Here is a 17839-nt window from a genome sequence, read left to right as displayed (position 1 = left end):
GGGGTGGGGGGGGTAGGAGGGGTGGGGGGGGTAGGAGGGGTGGGGGGGGTAGGAGGGGTGGGGGGGGTAGGAGGGGTGGGCGGGGGTAGGAGGGGTGGGGGGGGGGTAGGAGGGGTGGGGGGGGGGTAGGAGGGGTGGGGGGGGGGTAGGAGGGGTGGGGGGGGGTAGGAGGGGTGGGGGGGGGGTAGGAGGGGTGGGGGGGGGTAGGAGGGGTGGGGGGGGGGTAGGAGGGGTGGGGGGGGGTAGGAGGGGTGGGGGGGGGGTAGGAGGGGTGGGGGGGGGGTAGGAGGGGTGGGGGGGGGGTAGGAGGGGTGGGGGGGGGTAGGAGGGGTGGGGGGGGGGTAGGAGGGGTGGGGGGGGTTGTTGCCCCGAGGCGCCTCCTCCCCGTCGCCTCCGCCCCCCGCCCTCATCAGCGGCTCAGTCCGCGTCTCATCCCGCGCGTCTCCGCTGCTGCTACCGCTGCTACTGCTGCTACCGCCACTGCTACTGCTGCTACCGCCACTGCTACTGCCGCTGTTGTTGTTGTCTCTGTGCTGTCCCCCGTGTCCCCGCCGCGTGTCTCCGTGTCCCGCCTCCGCCTCTCGCTCGCCATGGCCACGGACGAGTTGGCGGGGAAGCTGCAGCGGCGCCTCGACCGTGAGGAGGATGGCGGCGGCGGCAAGGAGCAGCAGGAGCAGCAGCAGGAGGGGGGGAAGCCGTGCGAGGCGGCGCGGCCCTCGGCGCGAGCCTTCAACCCCTACTCGGACTTCAAGGAGTTCTCGCGGAAGCAGATCAAGGACATGGAGAGCATGTTCAAGCAGTAGGAGACACACGCACACACACCTACACACACACCCTCAACTTACACACACACCTACACACACCTACACACACCTCAACCTACACACACCTACACCTACACACCCCTTCACCTACACACACCTCCACCTACACACACCTACACACACCTACACACACCTCAACCTACACACACCTACACACACCTTCACCTACACACACCTCCACCTACACACACCTACACCTACACACACCTACACCTACACACACCTACACCTACACACACCTTCACCTACACACACCTCCACCTACACACACCTACACCTACACACACCTACACACACCTACACCTACACACACCTCCACCTACACACACCTACACACACCTTCACCTACACACACCTCCACCTACACACACCTGCACCTACACACACCTACACCTACACACACCTACACACACCTCCACCTACACACACCTACACCTACACACACCTACACCTACACACACCTCCACCTACACACACCTACACACACCTTCACCTACACACACCTCCACCTACACACACCTGCACCTACACACACCTACACCTACACACACCTACACCTACACACACCTCCACCTACACACACCTACACCTACACATACCTACACACACCTGCACCTACACGCCCCTCCACTTACACACCCCTACACACACCTACACACACCCACACACACCCTCAGCCTACACACACCTACACCTACACACACACCTACATATTGCCCCACCTACCCACACACATTTACATAAACCATGAATATACATACACGTACATACACCTTCATAAACCTCCACCTGCACACACCTCTACATACACCTCCACCTACACACACCTCCACCTACACACACCTACACACACCTACACACGTAAACACTCAGTACTGGGCGGATAACGCCTCCATACAGAGAGCATCGCAGAGCTTTGTATGGAATCCGCTGCCGGCTTCCTGTGTCTCGAGTCGATCTCTCTTCGAGAGTGGGCGAGTGCCTTGCAGGGGCACTCGCAAGTTGCCATGATACCTGTACTGTACATACAGTACACAGGACGTAACGACCTGTACGCAGCAAGACGCTACCATACGCCTCCAAAACCACAAACATCCTCATGGCCGGACACACATCCAACCCGATTTACCTCCATTGCAACCTCTTCATTTTAGTCTCACACCCGCCATAGAAACGTGGAATTTCCACCACTGACTCCAAGGTTGTAAGCAGGAGAAGAGCACCCCTTCAATGCTCATTTGAGTGAGAAATCACTTCAACTTTTTATTTAATATCACACCACAGCAGGATACACCGCGACTCACCACACCACACCAGGACAGACTATCCCACACCTCACCAAACCTCACCACACCACACCACACCAGGGCACACTATGCCACACCAGGGCACACCTCACCACACCTCACCACACCAGGGCACACTATGCCACACCAGGGCACACTATGCCACACCAGGGCACACCTCACCACACCTCACCACACCAGGGCACACTATGCCACACCAGGGCACACTATGCCACACCAGGGCACACCTCACCACACCTCACCACACCAGGGCACACTATGCCACACCAGGGCACACTATGCCACACCAGGGCACACCTCACCACACCTCACCACACCAGGGCACACTATGCCACACCAGGGCACACTATGCCACACCAGGGCACACCTCACCACACCTCACCACACCAGGGCACACTATGCCACACCAGGGCACACTATGCCACACCAGGGCACACCTCACCACACCTCACCACACCAGGGCACACTATGCCACACCAGGGCACACCTCACCACACCTCACCACACCAGGGCACACTATGCCACACCAGGGCACACCTCACCACACCTCACCACACCAGGGCACACTATGCCACACCAGGGCACACCTCACCACACCTCACCACACCAGGGCACACTATGCCACACCAGGGCACACCTCACCACACCACACCACACCAGGGCACACTATGCCACACCAGGGCACACCTCACCGCACCTCACCACACCAGGGCACACTATGCCACACCAGGGCACACCTCACCACACCTCACCACACCAGGGCACACTATGCCACACCAGGGCACACCTCACCACACCTCACCACACCAGGGCACACTATGCCACACCAGGGCACACCTCACCGCACCTCACCACACCAGGGCACACTATGCCACACCAGGGCACACCTCACCACACCACACCACACCAGGGCACACTATGCCACACCAGGGCACACTATGCCACACCAGGGCACACCTCACCACACCTCACCACACCAGGGCACACTATGCCACACCAGGGCACACCTCACCACACCTCACCACACCAGGGCACACTATGCCACACCAGGGCACACCTCACCGCACCTCACCACACCAGGGCACACTATGCCACACCAGGGCACACCTCACCACACCTCACCACACCAGGGCACACTATGCCACACCAGGGCACACCTCACCACACCACACCAGGGCACACTATGCCACACCAGGGCACACCTCACCACACCTCACCACACCAGGGCACACTATGCCACACCAGGGCACACCTCACCACACCTCACCACACCAGGGCACACTATGCCACACCATGGCACACCTCACCACACCTCACCAAACCTCCGTGCAGCTCAGGGAACTGGCTGCACTGCTTTCATCCTGATGCTGCCTCTGCTGCACACGTGACATGCAGCCTGCTGCTGCCACTCCGTACAACATCGTGCAGCAGCAGCAGCTGCTGCTGAACCCCGCAATGAGTGAGTGTACAGCCAGCCCCCACGTATGTATGTTGAACTTCTTTCGCACCGTACGTGCTAATCGCAGGTGCGGAAGGACAACAAACTAAACCAAAAAACGCGCAGTTCCCACGACCGTTAGCTGTTAAACAACTTGCGGCAGGAGAGGAGAGCGGCGGTGTCGCGTTACCGCTGACAGATCGTGCGCGCCCGAGCGTGGAGGGTGCGCGCCGGGTCCCTGCCGCCTGCCAACCGGGCGTGGAGAGACCCCTCCACGAGACGATTCTTGTCCAGCGACCCACGTCCGAGGACAGAGGCGTGTTGCTGTTTCACCAAAGTGCCGGCGCGTTTGCACCAAACAAGCCGTGGTCTGGTTTCACCCGGGTCTGTCGAGGTTGGCGACCCAGAACATATTCGCACACACTCCACATCCAGTCTAGCGCTCGTCGCGAAGGCTTTGGCTACAACTGGTCAGAATCAGAATATTTATTTACACTGGATGAATCCGATGAGCTATAAAGCTCGTTTTCACAGATGTCCAGTCGTGTTCACGTGCCACCTCCAGTTTTACAACAGTGACAGGAAGAACAAAATGTCACGCTCTGGGTAAAACATTAGAAGTTTGCTTGTCCCTTTGGCCGTCACACGGCGTTTACTTTTATTGGTGGTTCTGCGTCACAAGTGGAGCGCGCACGTTCTGTTGTTGGAATTCGGCTCAACCTTTCTGGACTTGGCCACCACACTTTGCCGAGGAGGTGGTGTTTATTATACCGCGGCAGGGCGACAATCGACTCTGTGACACCCCCTGCATGTCAACCCCAAAGGGCTCATTGGTGAGACCTCTTCTGGAAGGGAAAGCCATGAAACCCACGATACAGGGAGAACCCCAATAAATTGAGGGAATCCCGAGAAACCGAGGCACAGACACATTTAAGTGTCAGACAGGCAGCTGCCATTGAACTGCAATAGGGCTGGCTGATCGTGAGATTTACAACAAGTAAACAACACACAACGTGAGAACCCACCGCACGGTCTGTGAGACGCTCATCATTGTGACAAGCCCCGAGTCTCGTGCATAGTCTTGACGTGCACGCACCCCAGCCGGGATCGGAGCTTGGAGTCTGCTTCTCCGTTAGCCAAGCTGCCCTGAGTGTGCAGGAAGCACATGTCATGTCTTGCGCAAATGGACACGTGCAGGAGTAGTACCTCATTGAGCAATAACACTGTGCAAGCATTCCATCCGATCCATCATTGTTGACAGTACAAATTGCAACAGTGCATACAACGCGTTTCCCGTTGAGCTAAGTTCTTATTTTTAAATCGGTACATTATTTTTTTTCTCCAGCAAGTTGAGTGCTTTGTGTAGTTTCCTGCCACCCGTGTGGTTTCTGCGCACAAGGTCCCGGCCTCATCAGACGCCACCACAGACCAGGCCACGCGCAAGCTGCCGTGGGCAACTGTACTTCTAATTCGTGCACGCCCACGGCGGTTTCGGGATTTGTATTTATTTATTATCGAGGTTTCAGGTTTTTACATTTGCTTCCGCGATGTCGCATTCTCGTGGCTGGAGAGGCCGGACAGCCCTCGGCATGCCCAGACTCGGCGTCGTGTCACGGAAGCCGAGGCAGGGGGCACCTGCCGAGTGCTCGGAGAGGCGACTGCTTGGGAATGCCGAGTGCTGCTTGTGCAGTGACACGACGCCAACTCCATCCGTGCGGAGCTTTTAATGCTACCTCCTAATATGCAGAGGGTTTGTTCCAGGTACTCCGGTTTACTCCCACATCCCAATCATTCACGGAAACAGGCAAACAACCCGATATAGCAGGACCCTCCTGAGGAGCACTGCGTTGAGACTCGGTGAAGCTGTCCCATGCAGAGGATGATTTTAAATTAAAACATGAGCACATAATGTGCACTTGATTACAAGGCATGTTGCATGCTACTCTGTGCCATTTTCCATCACCATGAGCAGTCATGATCGATCCATTGCTAAATTATGGCATCCGCAAGCACCTGCCATCTCTCACGATCTTGGAATGCAACAATCCTGCGCACGACGTTACACACGCAACACTCAGACAGTGGTGGTCTAATCTACCCTGTGCAATGTCCTGTAACTAACACACTAGATGTCAGGATTGTGATAGCAGATCTATTTGCTCCGAGGTCGTGGCACCACAGTAGCAGCAGCGTCACCGGGTGTGTTAAAACATTGTGCAGACGAACGCGCGTCAACAACATGTCATAGCAATTAACTGGATTTTTCGCGACACATCTAAATAAGTTGTGTAATGGGAAGTAAATCGTATTTGTGAAAGACGTCGAATCTGCCCCAGTTCCGGCACAGCAGGTCCCACAGCCACGTGATCCCCGAGTCCGAAAGCACTCGTGGCGATATTCGTGGGCGAGTGTTGGCCGAGTTGCGGTTGCTTAAGTGCGGAGCACCGTCTTGGCTCTCCGAATGATTCTGACCGCAGCTTCTTTTTTTCACGTGTTTCAGTAATGGTCACAAGTGCCTCTCGTAATGACCGTCCCTGCGTCGCTAATACACACCGCTCGTGTTAGGGGGGGGGATCGCAGGCACTCTGTGTGGGCTCTCACCTGGTCGAAAGGAATGTAATCGTGATCGAATCAGTTTTAGACTTTGTAAGAACTTCACACGCACAGGCAGGCTCCTTTTGTGTCGGTGACATCGGCACGTCTGCCTAAATCAGGCGGCTTGGGTACGAGCTTGCGCTGTAACCCAAATTACTTCCGTGGCTTGATGCAAATGTGAGCAGCAGAGTTTAAATGCAGCAGATTGGCGATGCAACATTTAATTAATTGTGCATTGTAAACTCAACACACTCACCACGGCGAAGACCAGTTTTACAGGGTTCTAGAAATATACAACTGTGTAACGGTGTTTATGCAACAGACTTGCGCAAGAGACAAAACAATTAAGTATTTGTATTACATGCGCTGAAGGTTGAATAAGATATTCAGTTCCCTGTTGCCTGCATCGAGTATGACCGCAGTGCACGACAATCTGCCAGCTCAAGTCACAAGGAGGCATCGTATTCTTAACAACGGTCTCTGTTATTACCCAGAGGTGAGGATTTTTACAGTCGTTCTCCTCTGGATAGACTTATCCCCATCCTATGAATGAGGAATGTCCACCACTGGCTCAGGGCTAGAAACAGAAGGTGAGCACCAATGCTCACGTGAGCAGGTAATGGGTGCTTTATGACTTCGTCGCTCATTTTCCGAGCTGTCCGGCCTACGGAATGAGGAGGCACCCACCGCATGCGCCCATCGTCTGGTGTCGGCTTCGCGTTTACGATGGCACCGTGACGCCTGGGCTGAGTGGCGTGCGTGAGCCTCGCTGTGGCTGTGACTCCGCACGCGGACTGTGACGCATTCACTTGTGCGGTTGTATCAGGCAATGTGTGTGCCACGGAGTGGCACGGCAATGCATGGAACGGAAAACGCTGGAAAGAGCCGGCGCGGACCGGCTTCGCCATGGCCAGGGGACGGCGAGGAACGCGTTTAATTCCCGCGCTCCGTAACGAGCGCCGGTCTCTGCTCTGAATGTAAATGAACGGCGCAGCCTGGGAGAGGGAGTTGGACAAGGGCCGGTGCAGAGAGGTAGTCACTGATGCATTTAGGCAGTGACTGTACGGTGACTGGCAAAGACGGGTAGTGACTGGTGCAGGCAGTCAGTGGCTCGTAGAGAAAGACGATGGAAGCCTATAGAGGTAGGCAGGCGAGTGCAATCGGACAGTGGCTGGTGCAATCAGACAGTGGCTGGTGCAATCAGACAGTGGCTGGTGCAATCAGACAGTGGCTGGTGCAATCAGACAGTGGCTGGTGCAATCAGGCAGTGGCTGGTGCAATCAGGCAGTGGCTGGTGCAATCAGGCAGTGGCTGGTGCAATCAGGCAGTGGCTGGTGCAATCAGACAGTCTGTGGCACAGAGCGGCAGGTAGTGGCTGGTGAAGGGATGACATTCACAGTACTCGTGGTTTACAATTATAGGTTCCTTAAAATCAGCACGAGCATATTTGCAGACCTCGCTACCACCCACGCTTGGCCATCGGCATTGGTAGACACGGACCGGCAGATTTGTCCCTGCGTGTCCCTGCTCGCAGTCTGACTGGGTGTGAGAGTACTAACACAAAGGTCCCCCATATAGCCTTTTAACACTTTTAGGGCAAGTGCTGTTAACGGGAACCTATGAGGCCATCACGGCACACCCATGAGGGAGGTGGCCAGCAACAAGTCCAGCCGCCTTTGTCTCCCCAGTGTTGATGTTTACACGCCACACCAGGTACCTATTTAAGACTCGGTCAACCGAGGGGAGGTCCAGGCCCGGTTCAGATATTTATCACCGATGTTGGCCGGGTTCATAGAGCGGTGCGCTAACCACTGTGCCACCGCTGCCTCGGACAGACACCTCGACACACGGTGACGCACGCCTGACGCGCACGTGTGGAGAGGCGCTCGCGCGTGCCAGAGGCAGCCCCCGAATACCGGGGGAAGCCCAGGCGGCGGCGAGGTTAGCGGGGAGCGACGCGCGCTGCCTGCTGATGAGACGGGGCTGGGGCGACGTGACGCAGTCGTCCTCGCCGCTCGCCCAGCACTGTGAGCCGGCTGCTGATGACCGCCGTGCACAGCAATCCTGTGTATACAGCTGCGTCTCTTCACCCCTGTGTATAGGAATAACAATGCAGCTCTCGCCTACGTGAATATGAATAGCATGGCAGCTCTGGCCGTGAATAACAATTAACAAAAGCATTCCAAATCGCACCTGCATGAATAGAAATAGCAATGCTTTCTCACCGTGAATAGCAAAAGCATTCCAACTTTCACCTGCGCGGGTATAAATATCAACGCACCTCTCGCCTACGCGAATAGGAATAACACGCAGTTGCCGGCAATAGTGGCAATCGTCACCGTGCGTAAGGGCAGTCTGAAGAACGGGGTAGACTGGGAGGTAGGACTGGCAGCTCCACCGTCGCCCGTCCCGGCACCGACAGCACCGAGCGGCCACGACGCACGCACAACGCAGCCGGAGCGTACGGGGGTGGGTGGTCGACGCGACTCTGCTGGGCGTGCGAAGGAGACCCCCTCTGTGCTCAGAGTTTTGCATCAGTTGCCAAGCGCAGCCCAGAAGCCAGCAACCGAGAGCCTTGCTGATATAGTAGCAGAATTTATCAGGTGTTTTGAGCTAAGCAAGTTGGTTTATTGTAACTCGGAAAAGCGACAAAGGGAGGGAGTTACAGAATTTAAAAGCTGAGCAGCCTGACGAATGGAACTAGAGAAATGTGGTGATTGAACTCTGTATGGATGAGAGAAAACGGTGAAGTTCGTGGGGAACAGCGACTGTGGTAGTACCGATTAAAACAATGACCAAGAAGTGGCTGAATAAGGGCGAGTGTCTGGAGTGAATCGAAGCTGCTCCGAATTGTCCCCTGTCAACGTGAGCCTCGACAGAGACCATGGAGTCCCATGTGGGAGCCTGGGTCACTGGGCATCACCTCCCGCACTGCTCGGTCGCCCAAAGTACACCGCGGTGTTTGTTAAAGGTAGGAGGATCACACTTCCTCCTCCTCCTCAATGTGGCAGGCGCTGAATGCCCCTTTTCATTTCTGTGTTGGCTGAACGGAATAAAGAACTCGACTGAGAATAAGGAAGCTCATAGTCGTTTTGTGTAATGGGAAGAAGTGGGGGGTTTTGTTCTGGGAAATGTCTCTTGCAAAACCACAATGGTCATGCACCCACACCACTCGCTCCGTCTGTAAAGAGTTCTTGTGAAACCGTCGGAGTGGTAAGTGGCGAGAGGAACTTCTGGCTACCCAAAAAAACCCCTTTCCACGAAGCAGGTGGCGTGCACAGTAGTGGGAGTGGTGTAGTCTCTTCATTTTATTTATGACAATTCATCTTTGAAAATCCCTTGAGGTGGAACATCTCGTTTGCAAGGGTGTCCAGGGTGTTGATCGACACACGTAGCAAACGCGTAATATACCCCACCGCTTCTGTCCCGCCTAGTCACTGTGGTCTCCCGCGGTCCAGCGGACTTCATCCACGCGCTCGCCACGCTTCCCAGCCGCCGTCTCTGTAGCAGATGATCGTAGTCCGCCAGGGGCTGCCTGCGTGACCGGTATCGTGACACTACCTGGATTCGAACTCGGGTGCTTGGCGCTGCTGGCTCTTCGTCTCAGATACCGTTTGAGCCCTCTGAGCCACCCAAGCTGTCCTATGTCCAGCCTGAACCATAGGAATGCGGAGTTTCCATCACGAGCTCAGAGCTGTAACCGAGAGATGAGCACCAGTGCCTGGATGCTCGTGTGAGCAGCACATGGCTTTCACACCGAGTCGCCTGGCAGACTCGAGAGCCCACGTTGAGCCGCACGCGTTCAACAGCTCCACAGTGATTTCCGTATCATACTCATCGCTGTGCTTGACACAGTAAGCTGGCAGTGCGCTGTTGCAAGGAGCGTGTTTGATTAAATACATCGAGCTGACTGTGGTTAAGCCCATTGCCTCGTATTGTCCAAGGTTACATCGTGTGCAGGATTTGTAATGTGAGTTTCTGAAAGTTGATCGAGTACAGAATGGACACAAACGCTCTTTACTGATGCCGCCATAAAATAATTTACGGTCCCGACGCTCTGCCCTTATGAGCACGACGCATTCGTACACGTCGATAGCGATGATTCAGGGACCACTTGTGACTGTCGCACAGAAGGGTGGAGGCGGTGGTTGGCCACGGACTTTCTCTACGGGGGTGGAAAAAAAATTCTTCGTCTGCCAGTGCCAGGAAAAACGCTGCCGAGAATTATTGACGGAGTGGGCGATGATTAACAGCCGTGAGCCCTGACCGATGCCTCGGCGTGAGAACGTCTCTCCTCGCAGAGCGTTGTTCTGCACAAAGGCTGCCCTTTCGCTGGCCGCCCCTGCCAAGCGCGCCCACCGACGGGCACCGAGCGCCACGGCATTCATCGCCGAATGCCCCGACGCTGGCGCGGCCCCCACCACCTCTACCGGCATCTCGCCCCCGCACGGGCGCGTGGATCCTGGCACGGGTATCGATCGCCCATGAGGGCCGAAGGTCGCTTCCCACTTGGCGTGTCGCTTCCACCCCTTTTTTCGGCTCCGCAGTCAGATAAGGAGCCGAATGCTATTTCTCTTAAAGCGCACCGTGAGAACCAAGGCAGCCTGGAGATGGCACGCGTCGAGTGCCGATTCACTCCGAAGGTGGTCAGGACAGGTGCTAAGGGCGTGTCCGGATGCTGGTCTCACAATCCCGCTCGATCACGGCGCAGAACGGTTTTGGTTGCGGCCGTGGTGTCCTGCACATGACCACGCCGGGGCGTGTCCGTAACATAGCGTCCCACCTTCCGTCCCCTGCTCGCGTACAGTGAGAGGGGGCGTTGAGCGAGGAGTCCGGCCAGGCGAGGGCTCGCCGGAGCCAATCTGTGAATCGCGCATCCGAGCTCGTAACGAGCACTCGTCCTGTAAACGCTTCCCCTGGGCTCCCGCGCTGCCTCCTCACTGCCCAGATCACGCCCGCGCTACATTGGGGGCAGCGTGTTCACCAGCTGCTGCTACTGCAGGTGGCCTTGCTGTCTTGAGGGCAGAGGGAGCTCTTCCGTTCTTAAGTTGGGACGGGGTCTGAGAGCAAGAGCGTGGTGCGAGGAGGGCCCGAGAGGCACGAGCGCAGCCTGGGCGCTCGCCACGGTGGCGCTGCACCTCGGGTTAGCACGGTTGGCCACGTACGCTGTGAAAGCATTTCAACGTACATTCATACAAAGCTGTCCTTATCGAGCCAGCCACATATGAAGAATGACAGAGCTTGCACAATTATCGTAGATTTAGTATTATCCCCTAATGATGCATGGGTCCTCTCTGGGTACTCTGGTGTCCTTCCACATGGACACTCATTCATGGAGTTTGCCGAACGTCGCAGTGTAGGACCTCAGAGCTTGGACATTTACTTCACCGGATGTGGCAGCCTTCCCGCTTGCCTCTGGCTTTCCACACAAGCGGCCTTGGTGCGAAAACCGTGCACGTTACAAATTCTGCAGCATTTCGAGGCGTGATTGCACGAATGTCGACGCTGTTTAAAAACAAAGTTTAAAATATAGTGTGGCCACCTGTCCGTGGTCACCCCGTGACTCGCTGAGTTCCGGCGCGAGGCAGTTCCCGCGACGCCACAGAGGGGTTTAGCCGAGCTCGGGTGTTCATCGTCGTGCATCCGCCGCGTCGCCCCCGCGCGCGGGGCCGGAGCTGGCTCCGCGCCAGCAGCGATGATTCGCGCCGACGTGCCAACGGCTCTAACGCGACAGCCAATAACCTCGTCCACTTATGGGCGCCGTCGATGGGCGGCGGGAGGGCCGGGGGCCGCTCGCTGGCAGTCCAGCCGCACGGCGATGATGCCCCCCACCCTGAACTCGTCGTCAGGGGAGGGCAGCGCCGTCTCACTCCGCAGCCTCCCGCACGTGGAGGAGGAGCGCGGCGACAACTGCGGCCAATGCAGCGAGGAGGCAGCTCCAGGCGTGAAATCAATCGGCGGCGTTTCAACAAAATACAGGAAATGCAGCAAAACGCCGGTACCAACGAGGCGTTTGAGAGCGAGAAGTTGGTGCAATTGCTTGTAAGGGGACCTGTGCACCGACGTGACATCCCCGCTGGAACCCTGCAGCTCTTGCAGTGATAGCGAGGCATTGCATCAGCAATTTGTTCATCACGGAACATTTATTGTAAATGCTTGTGCAGTGTTTTCCATTTATCCTGTAATGCGGTAATTTATTGCTCCGATATTTTTTTTGTTATCTCTACTACGATTACTATTTGCTTTATTGCCTTACTTTTATGTTGTGTTATGGCTTTTATCATTTTGGTGACCTGGATCAGTCTTGCAAATGAGACTCTATTTCGGCTGCCTGGGCTTCTCACCACCGGGTTCCACAACATCAACTCGAACTTGCGTTGCCTCCTTTCCGCCTCTCCTACTCAGTACTTTGGTGATGGGCATTCTTCTGAAGTCTCTCGCTCGTGCTCTGTCTATCTGTTGACAAACTTTACGTCACTCGCCTCTCTTCGTCTCGCTCTACGGATGTTTCCTGCCAGGCAAAGTGCTTTCATTCATTCTCATCACTCCCCTGGGACTCTCTCAGCCACCTCCGAATTCCTCCCCCAATCACAACGACTTCCTTTGCGAGTCTCATGGCGCCTACTCGACGCTCCTGGATCTCACAGCAGCTTGCAATGTCGATTCATTAAAATGAAAACCAGATAATGATCATTATACATGTAACCAAGCATCGATACATTGATTACAAAAAAATGTTACACTCACAATACATGCACTGATTTGTGTAAGACTCACTGAAGATATAATTTATACAATATATATGCAAAGGATTCACTGTAACATCTCTATATCTAAATCAGCTCAAGGCTCCCGTGAATCACGTGCCTTCTTCTGTGTAGCTACCCCCACTCGGAATCCCTCCCCTCTCATCGAGGCCCTGATGCAGCCTCTGCCTCCATATCCTCATCTCTCATCGACCCTTGGCTTCTGTTGTTCTGTTCTTTTTCCATTGTGTGCGTGCGGTGCCCAGGTACGACGCGGGGAAGGATGGATTCATCGACATGATGGAGCTGAAGCTCATGATGGAGAAACTGGAAGCCCCACAGACCCACCTGAGCCTCAAGAACATGATCAAGGAGGTGGACGAGGACTTTGATGGCAAGCTCAGCTACAGAGAGGTGCCCAGCCCTGACGCACACGCTCGCACACGCACCCATGCACACATATGCTCACACACATACCCACATACGCACACACACACACACACATACCCACATACGTACACACACATAAGCACGCACACGTGCACGCACGCTCACGCACATAACAGCTCGTCGATCTTATGCTCACGATCCGTGAATGGCATTGTGCAAGAAGGATAATCTTGGGTTTGTGCAAAAGATGCACTGGGTGTTCCATTTTTTTTATGTAGTTTGTTGAGCACACCTCGATAAAAGTTAAAACTGATACGTGGGTAAACACGTTTATTGAATTGAGCGAGGTTATTGTAATCGCTTGGGAAAGGAGACGGTGACACTCACAGCAATGACGGTCTCTGCCACCTGCGTCTCCTCTGCAGTTCCTTCTGATTTTCCGCAAGGCAGCGGCGGGGGAACTCGCGGATGACAACCCGCTCATGGCGCTCGCTCGCCTCTCGGAGATCGACGTCTCCACCGAGGGCGTCAAGGGCGCCAAGACCTTCTTCGAGGCCAAGGTGCCCCCCCACCCAAACTCTCCGTCCTCCCACCCGTCACCACACACGCTCTCGCAGGGCCCGGGGAAAACCCACGATGCACACGAGGAGGGATGGCAGCCAGGATGGCAGCCGCAGCTCCACGCGGATCGCAGGACCCGTCGCCGCACTGCCACCTGCAGGCCGCGCGCCGTGCTCGCAGTCCTACAGCCAGATCAGGGGTCGGCGACCAAATTAACAAGAGCCTTTTTTCGAATTAGGTAAAAAACTCAGTATTTAAAAATCCGCAATGGTAATAAATAACTTATCGAAGGATTCCTTAAAGAGCCGCGGGTTGCTGACCCCTCATCCAGGTGCTAGCTACCCAGGCAAAACCCTGGGGAGCTTGCGAGACCTCCCGGGACGTTCCGTCTGCGGGTGACTGTAGCCCGGTTTTGCGGCGCTGGTCGTGAGTGGCAGCGGCGGCCGTCGCCAGGCAAACGTCGCCGTCGCACCGCACCGCCCCGTTTTGTCTGCCGTGCAGCCGGCGCTGCCTGGTGCCATGGGCAGACACCGCCATCCCCTTGGCTCGCACGTTGTGCGAGAAGCAACCCTCGGTGGGGCGCAGGTGGGCACCGCCAAGGGGATCGCGTCGGGTCCCTCAGGTGGCAGCACGCGCTGGGGAGCGGTCAGGCGATGCGATCAGTCACGATCAGTCACAATCAGTCACGATCAGACTTGCGTCTCGCGAGCGCTTGTCCCACCCGGCGGGGTTCACGCTCCGAGCCGGCCCCGGCCCTCTGCAGCCTTCGATCTCCATCATTACCTCTGCAATAACGCCGCCGCTGCACACTCTCACATCCTCCCTCTCTCTTTCCTTCAACTTTCATGGTCTCTCCCCTCTCTCTCTCCACTCTCTCTCCTGGCTCTCTCCTCTCTCTGCTGTCTTTCTCTCGTGCCCCCCCCCCGCCACCCCCTCTTGACCCACGCAGGTCGAGGCCATCTCGAAGTCGAACCGCTTTGAGGCGGAGATCAGGGCGGAGCAGGAGGAGAAGAAGCGCGAGGCCGAGGAGAAGAAGCAGCGGCAAGCGGCGTTCAAGGAGCTGCGCTCGGCATTCCGGCCATGAGCGTGCGCTCGGCGCCACCCATACCCCTAACCCCAAGTACATCCCTATCTCTTCCTAATCTCATCCTTAACCCCAAACCCAACCCTGTGTCTAACCCCAACCCAATTCTTAAGTCCATCTCTCTCCACCCTCCTTGTCCCACGCATGGCCATCCTCCGCCTATGAACACATCCATTACCATTCATGTGCCCCATGAGCCCGAATATCAAATCTGGTTGACAGCAGCAGCAGTGTTTTTCATGAAAGTGCCATTGGGAATGGGACTTGGACGCACGGTGGGGAGGGATGGGACACGTGGCGGTGGCGAGGGGGATAGGGACTCCACGGCGTGGCAGGGGGCTGGGACGCGTAGGGAGACCGTGTAGCCGAGTGCTCCGGCATGGGCGGACACTGCGAGCGTCGTGACGTGAGACCGAGGGGCGAGGGAGTCGTCTCTGTTTTGGCCGCACCTCTTTTGGGGGTTTTTTAGACAAGAGCTGGAAGCCCCAGCCGCTGCTGCTGCCACTGACACCTCCCTTGGTTTATCGCTGTGGCTGCTGTCGAAGCCGCATGCGTCACACGTCGACTATGAATGTTACAACTACGCACTGCATCGCAAACACCGCACCGCCATCGCTTGCCACGCAATGGGCACTGGCCTAAGGGCTCCGTCGGTATACAGTTGCCACCTGGCTGGGTTTGACCCAAACACAAATGCCAATTCCCAGACTGTCCGGGTCAAACCCAGGCAGCACTGTGTTTGGGTGGCAGGAATTGATTTGAACTTTATTGCAGTTACCCGGACAGTGTTGAGAGATCTAGGCCAACTTGCAAATATGTGCAGATTTGGTCTCCAGTGAAACGGTGGCAATCCTGTTTCTCTATAAATTATGGACTCATTCCCATACTGGTGAAAATAAATCCTTGGTCAATGCATACAGTGGCAAATTCCCTACCTTGCAATTCACAACTCCCCCCCCGACCACCATCCATAACTCAAGGCCTCGCCACCTCTACGGGAATTGGGTCCTGTGTGTGTCTTGCATTTGTACCCCGGTCTTGAGGTTAGGAGGCAGGGCCGTACCGATCAGCGAGACAATCGTGGGCAAAACGCAACGAGCCAAATTCCTGTGGCACTTGCCAACAAAGATCTCAACCCTTGTAGGTTGGGCTGCTTGAATCTGCATGGCTCTGTTTACGTGAGGTTTGATGTGCATGTGGGTTCCACAGGAGAGCACTCGTATCCACGATTGCCGGGGAGCGGCGGTGTTCTGGGCGCGCTTTGCCCGGCGGTCGCCCCCCACCCTGCGCTCAGGCTGGGCCCTGCCGCCCACGCCCGCCGCTAAGACGCCGCTCCCGCGTCAGTGCCCACGTTTTGGCCAGTTCAGAACTACCATACCAAATGTTACCTAACGTGCCCTGGTCAGAGTGTGTGAACCCACGCTGGGATTAACAGCAGACCAGATCCGCGAGCCAGTATTCATTCCACTGCGGTGACGTCTGCATCACGTTTTGCGTGGTCTCGTTAAAAATCGGTGCCGCGAGGACAACAGCAGCACAGACGCCGGGGTCCACGTCTGCTTTGAGAGGCGACGCTCACAGCCCCCAGCTAGGGGGCAGTGGTGGGGTGAGTGTTGGGTCGCCACTTCAACAGGACCCCAGTCTCACACCCCGCACTGGACTGGGGTCAGGGTGAGGGTCACTGGTTATAATCCGGCATGTGATGATTCATATTCCCCCACCCCACGATTCCACATCACAATCGGGGGTCATGGTAATTTGATTCGGGAATCGGAGTCTGTTAATTTTGTTTCGTCTCGTATTTACAGTTACGTTTGGATTGCTTCTCGTTTGTCATCTCATTCACTTGAACAGCCCCGTCGGGCTCAACGTAACATTTCCAAAACGTTTGTACAAATTATGAATAATCGGTCTGTACATGTACGGCGCTATGCATGTATCGTATAAATCTATTTTATCTGATTGACTATGGAATCGTTGCATGCCTAGTCGGGGTTTATATTCTGTGCCGGGTGTATCCCGGTTGGAGGGGTCCCAGTCTCGAGAATGTGCAGCCCGTCCGCTCGACCACTGCGATGCGCGCGGCGCCACGCTGGGTGAGCGGCTCCTCGCGAGCGGGCCGGATCGAGCGTGCGCAAGGCGAGATGACCGTGCGCTGTAAAGGGTCATCGGTGCCCCCACTTGGTGTGCGTGTAACGTGGGTGGCTGCGATGGTTGTGGTCTTGGTGATCGTTAAAGAAAATATTCGAATATAATTTTTTGTATGTAAAAATAATAATAAATGTTTATCAATATTGCTCTATGGGTACCGGAAATGGCTGGCGAGAGCCGGGTGTCTCGTGATTCCTTTTCAACCGCTCCGGGTCGGGTTTGAGCTTCATCCCATGTCTGCCTCACTTCCCCATCAGCCGCGATGCTACACGTGGATCCCCCCAGGGGTTCGACAGGCCCTGCACGCGCTGCTTGGAAGGACCAGAAACGCCCCGTCCCGACGGGCGTGGCACAGTGCAGGTGGAGCTTCACAAACAGAGGTGCAGGAGGACGAGAGGCCGCTGAGAAGCCACGCGGCCAACCCAGCGTGACCCCCTGCGGCAGGGTCCTTGTGTTGATGGGCCATGTGCCAGAGGGCTTGGGAGTGGCCCACCCTGAGGTATGGCCCCCCGAAACATAAAGTGGTAGATTAGTGAGAGGAGAGACCTGGAGACCAGATACATGCCGGTGAGATGAGAGATGAATAAGGGAGAGATTGGAGAGCTATCGACATCCAGGTTCGTGGTCACAAGCACAGATGTTACATGACCCACCAGCGCGTCAGGTTTTTCATGTGGCCCTGGAAAATGTAGCTGAAGATCCCTGCTCGAGATTGGATCAGCGGCAAGGTGGCTCTGCACGAC

At 56.0% G+C, this 17839-nt stretch overlaps 1 protein-coding gene across 1 annotated transcript; it reads left to right on the top strand.

Annotated features, from left to right (window-relative positions):
- Window positions 1-396: 396 nt before the first annotated feature.
- EFHD2 (EF-hand domain family member D2) lies at window positions 397-17260 on the top strand. Its single transcript, XM_061567875.1, has 4 exons — window positions 397-799; window positions 13177-13324; window positions 13726-13860; window positions 14811-17260. Exons 1-4 carry the CDS (start codon window positions 591-593, stop codon window positions 14943-14945), a joined length of 627 nt encoding a protein of 208 aa, XP_061423859.1. The 5' UTR covers window positions 397-590; the 3' UTR covers window positions 14946-17260.
- The last annotated feature ends 579 nt before the right edge of the window (window positions 17261-17839 follow it).

Source organism: Lethenteron reissneri, chromosome 40 (assembly GCF_015708825.2).
Source record: "Lethenteron reissneri isolate LAM-NWPU_2019-01 chromosome 40, ASM1570882v1, whole genome shotgun sequence".
NCBI lineage: Eukaryota > Metazoa > Chordata > Hyperoartia > Petromyzontiformes > Petromyzontidae > Lethenteron > Lethenteron reissneri.
This window is presented reverse-complemented; position numbering and strand designations above follow the sequence as displayed.

Coding starts and splice junctions, on each gene's coding strand:
- EFHD2 (XM_061567875.1), top strand. CDS start 591: ATGGCCACGGACGAGTTGGCGGGGAAGCTGCAGCGGCGCCTCGACCGT. Junction 800..13,176: donor ATGGAGAGCATGTTCAAGCA/GTAGGAGACACA, acceptor TGCGGTGCCCAG/GTACGACGCGGGGAAGGATG. Junction 13,861..14,810: donor AGACCTTCTTCGAGGCCAAG/GTGCCCCCCCAC, acceptor TGACCCACGCAG/GTCGAGGCCATCTCGAAGTC.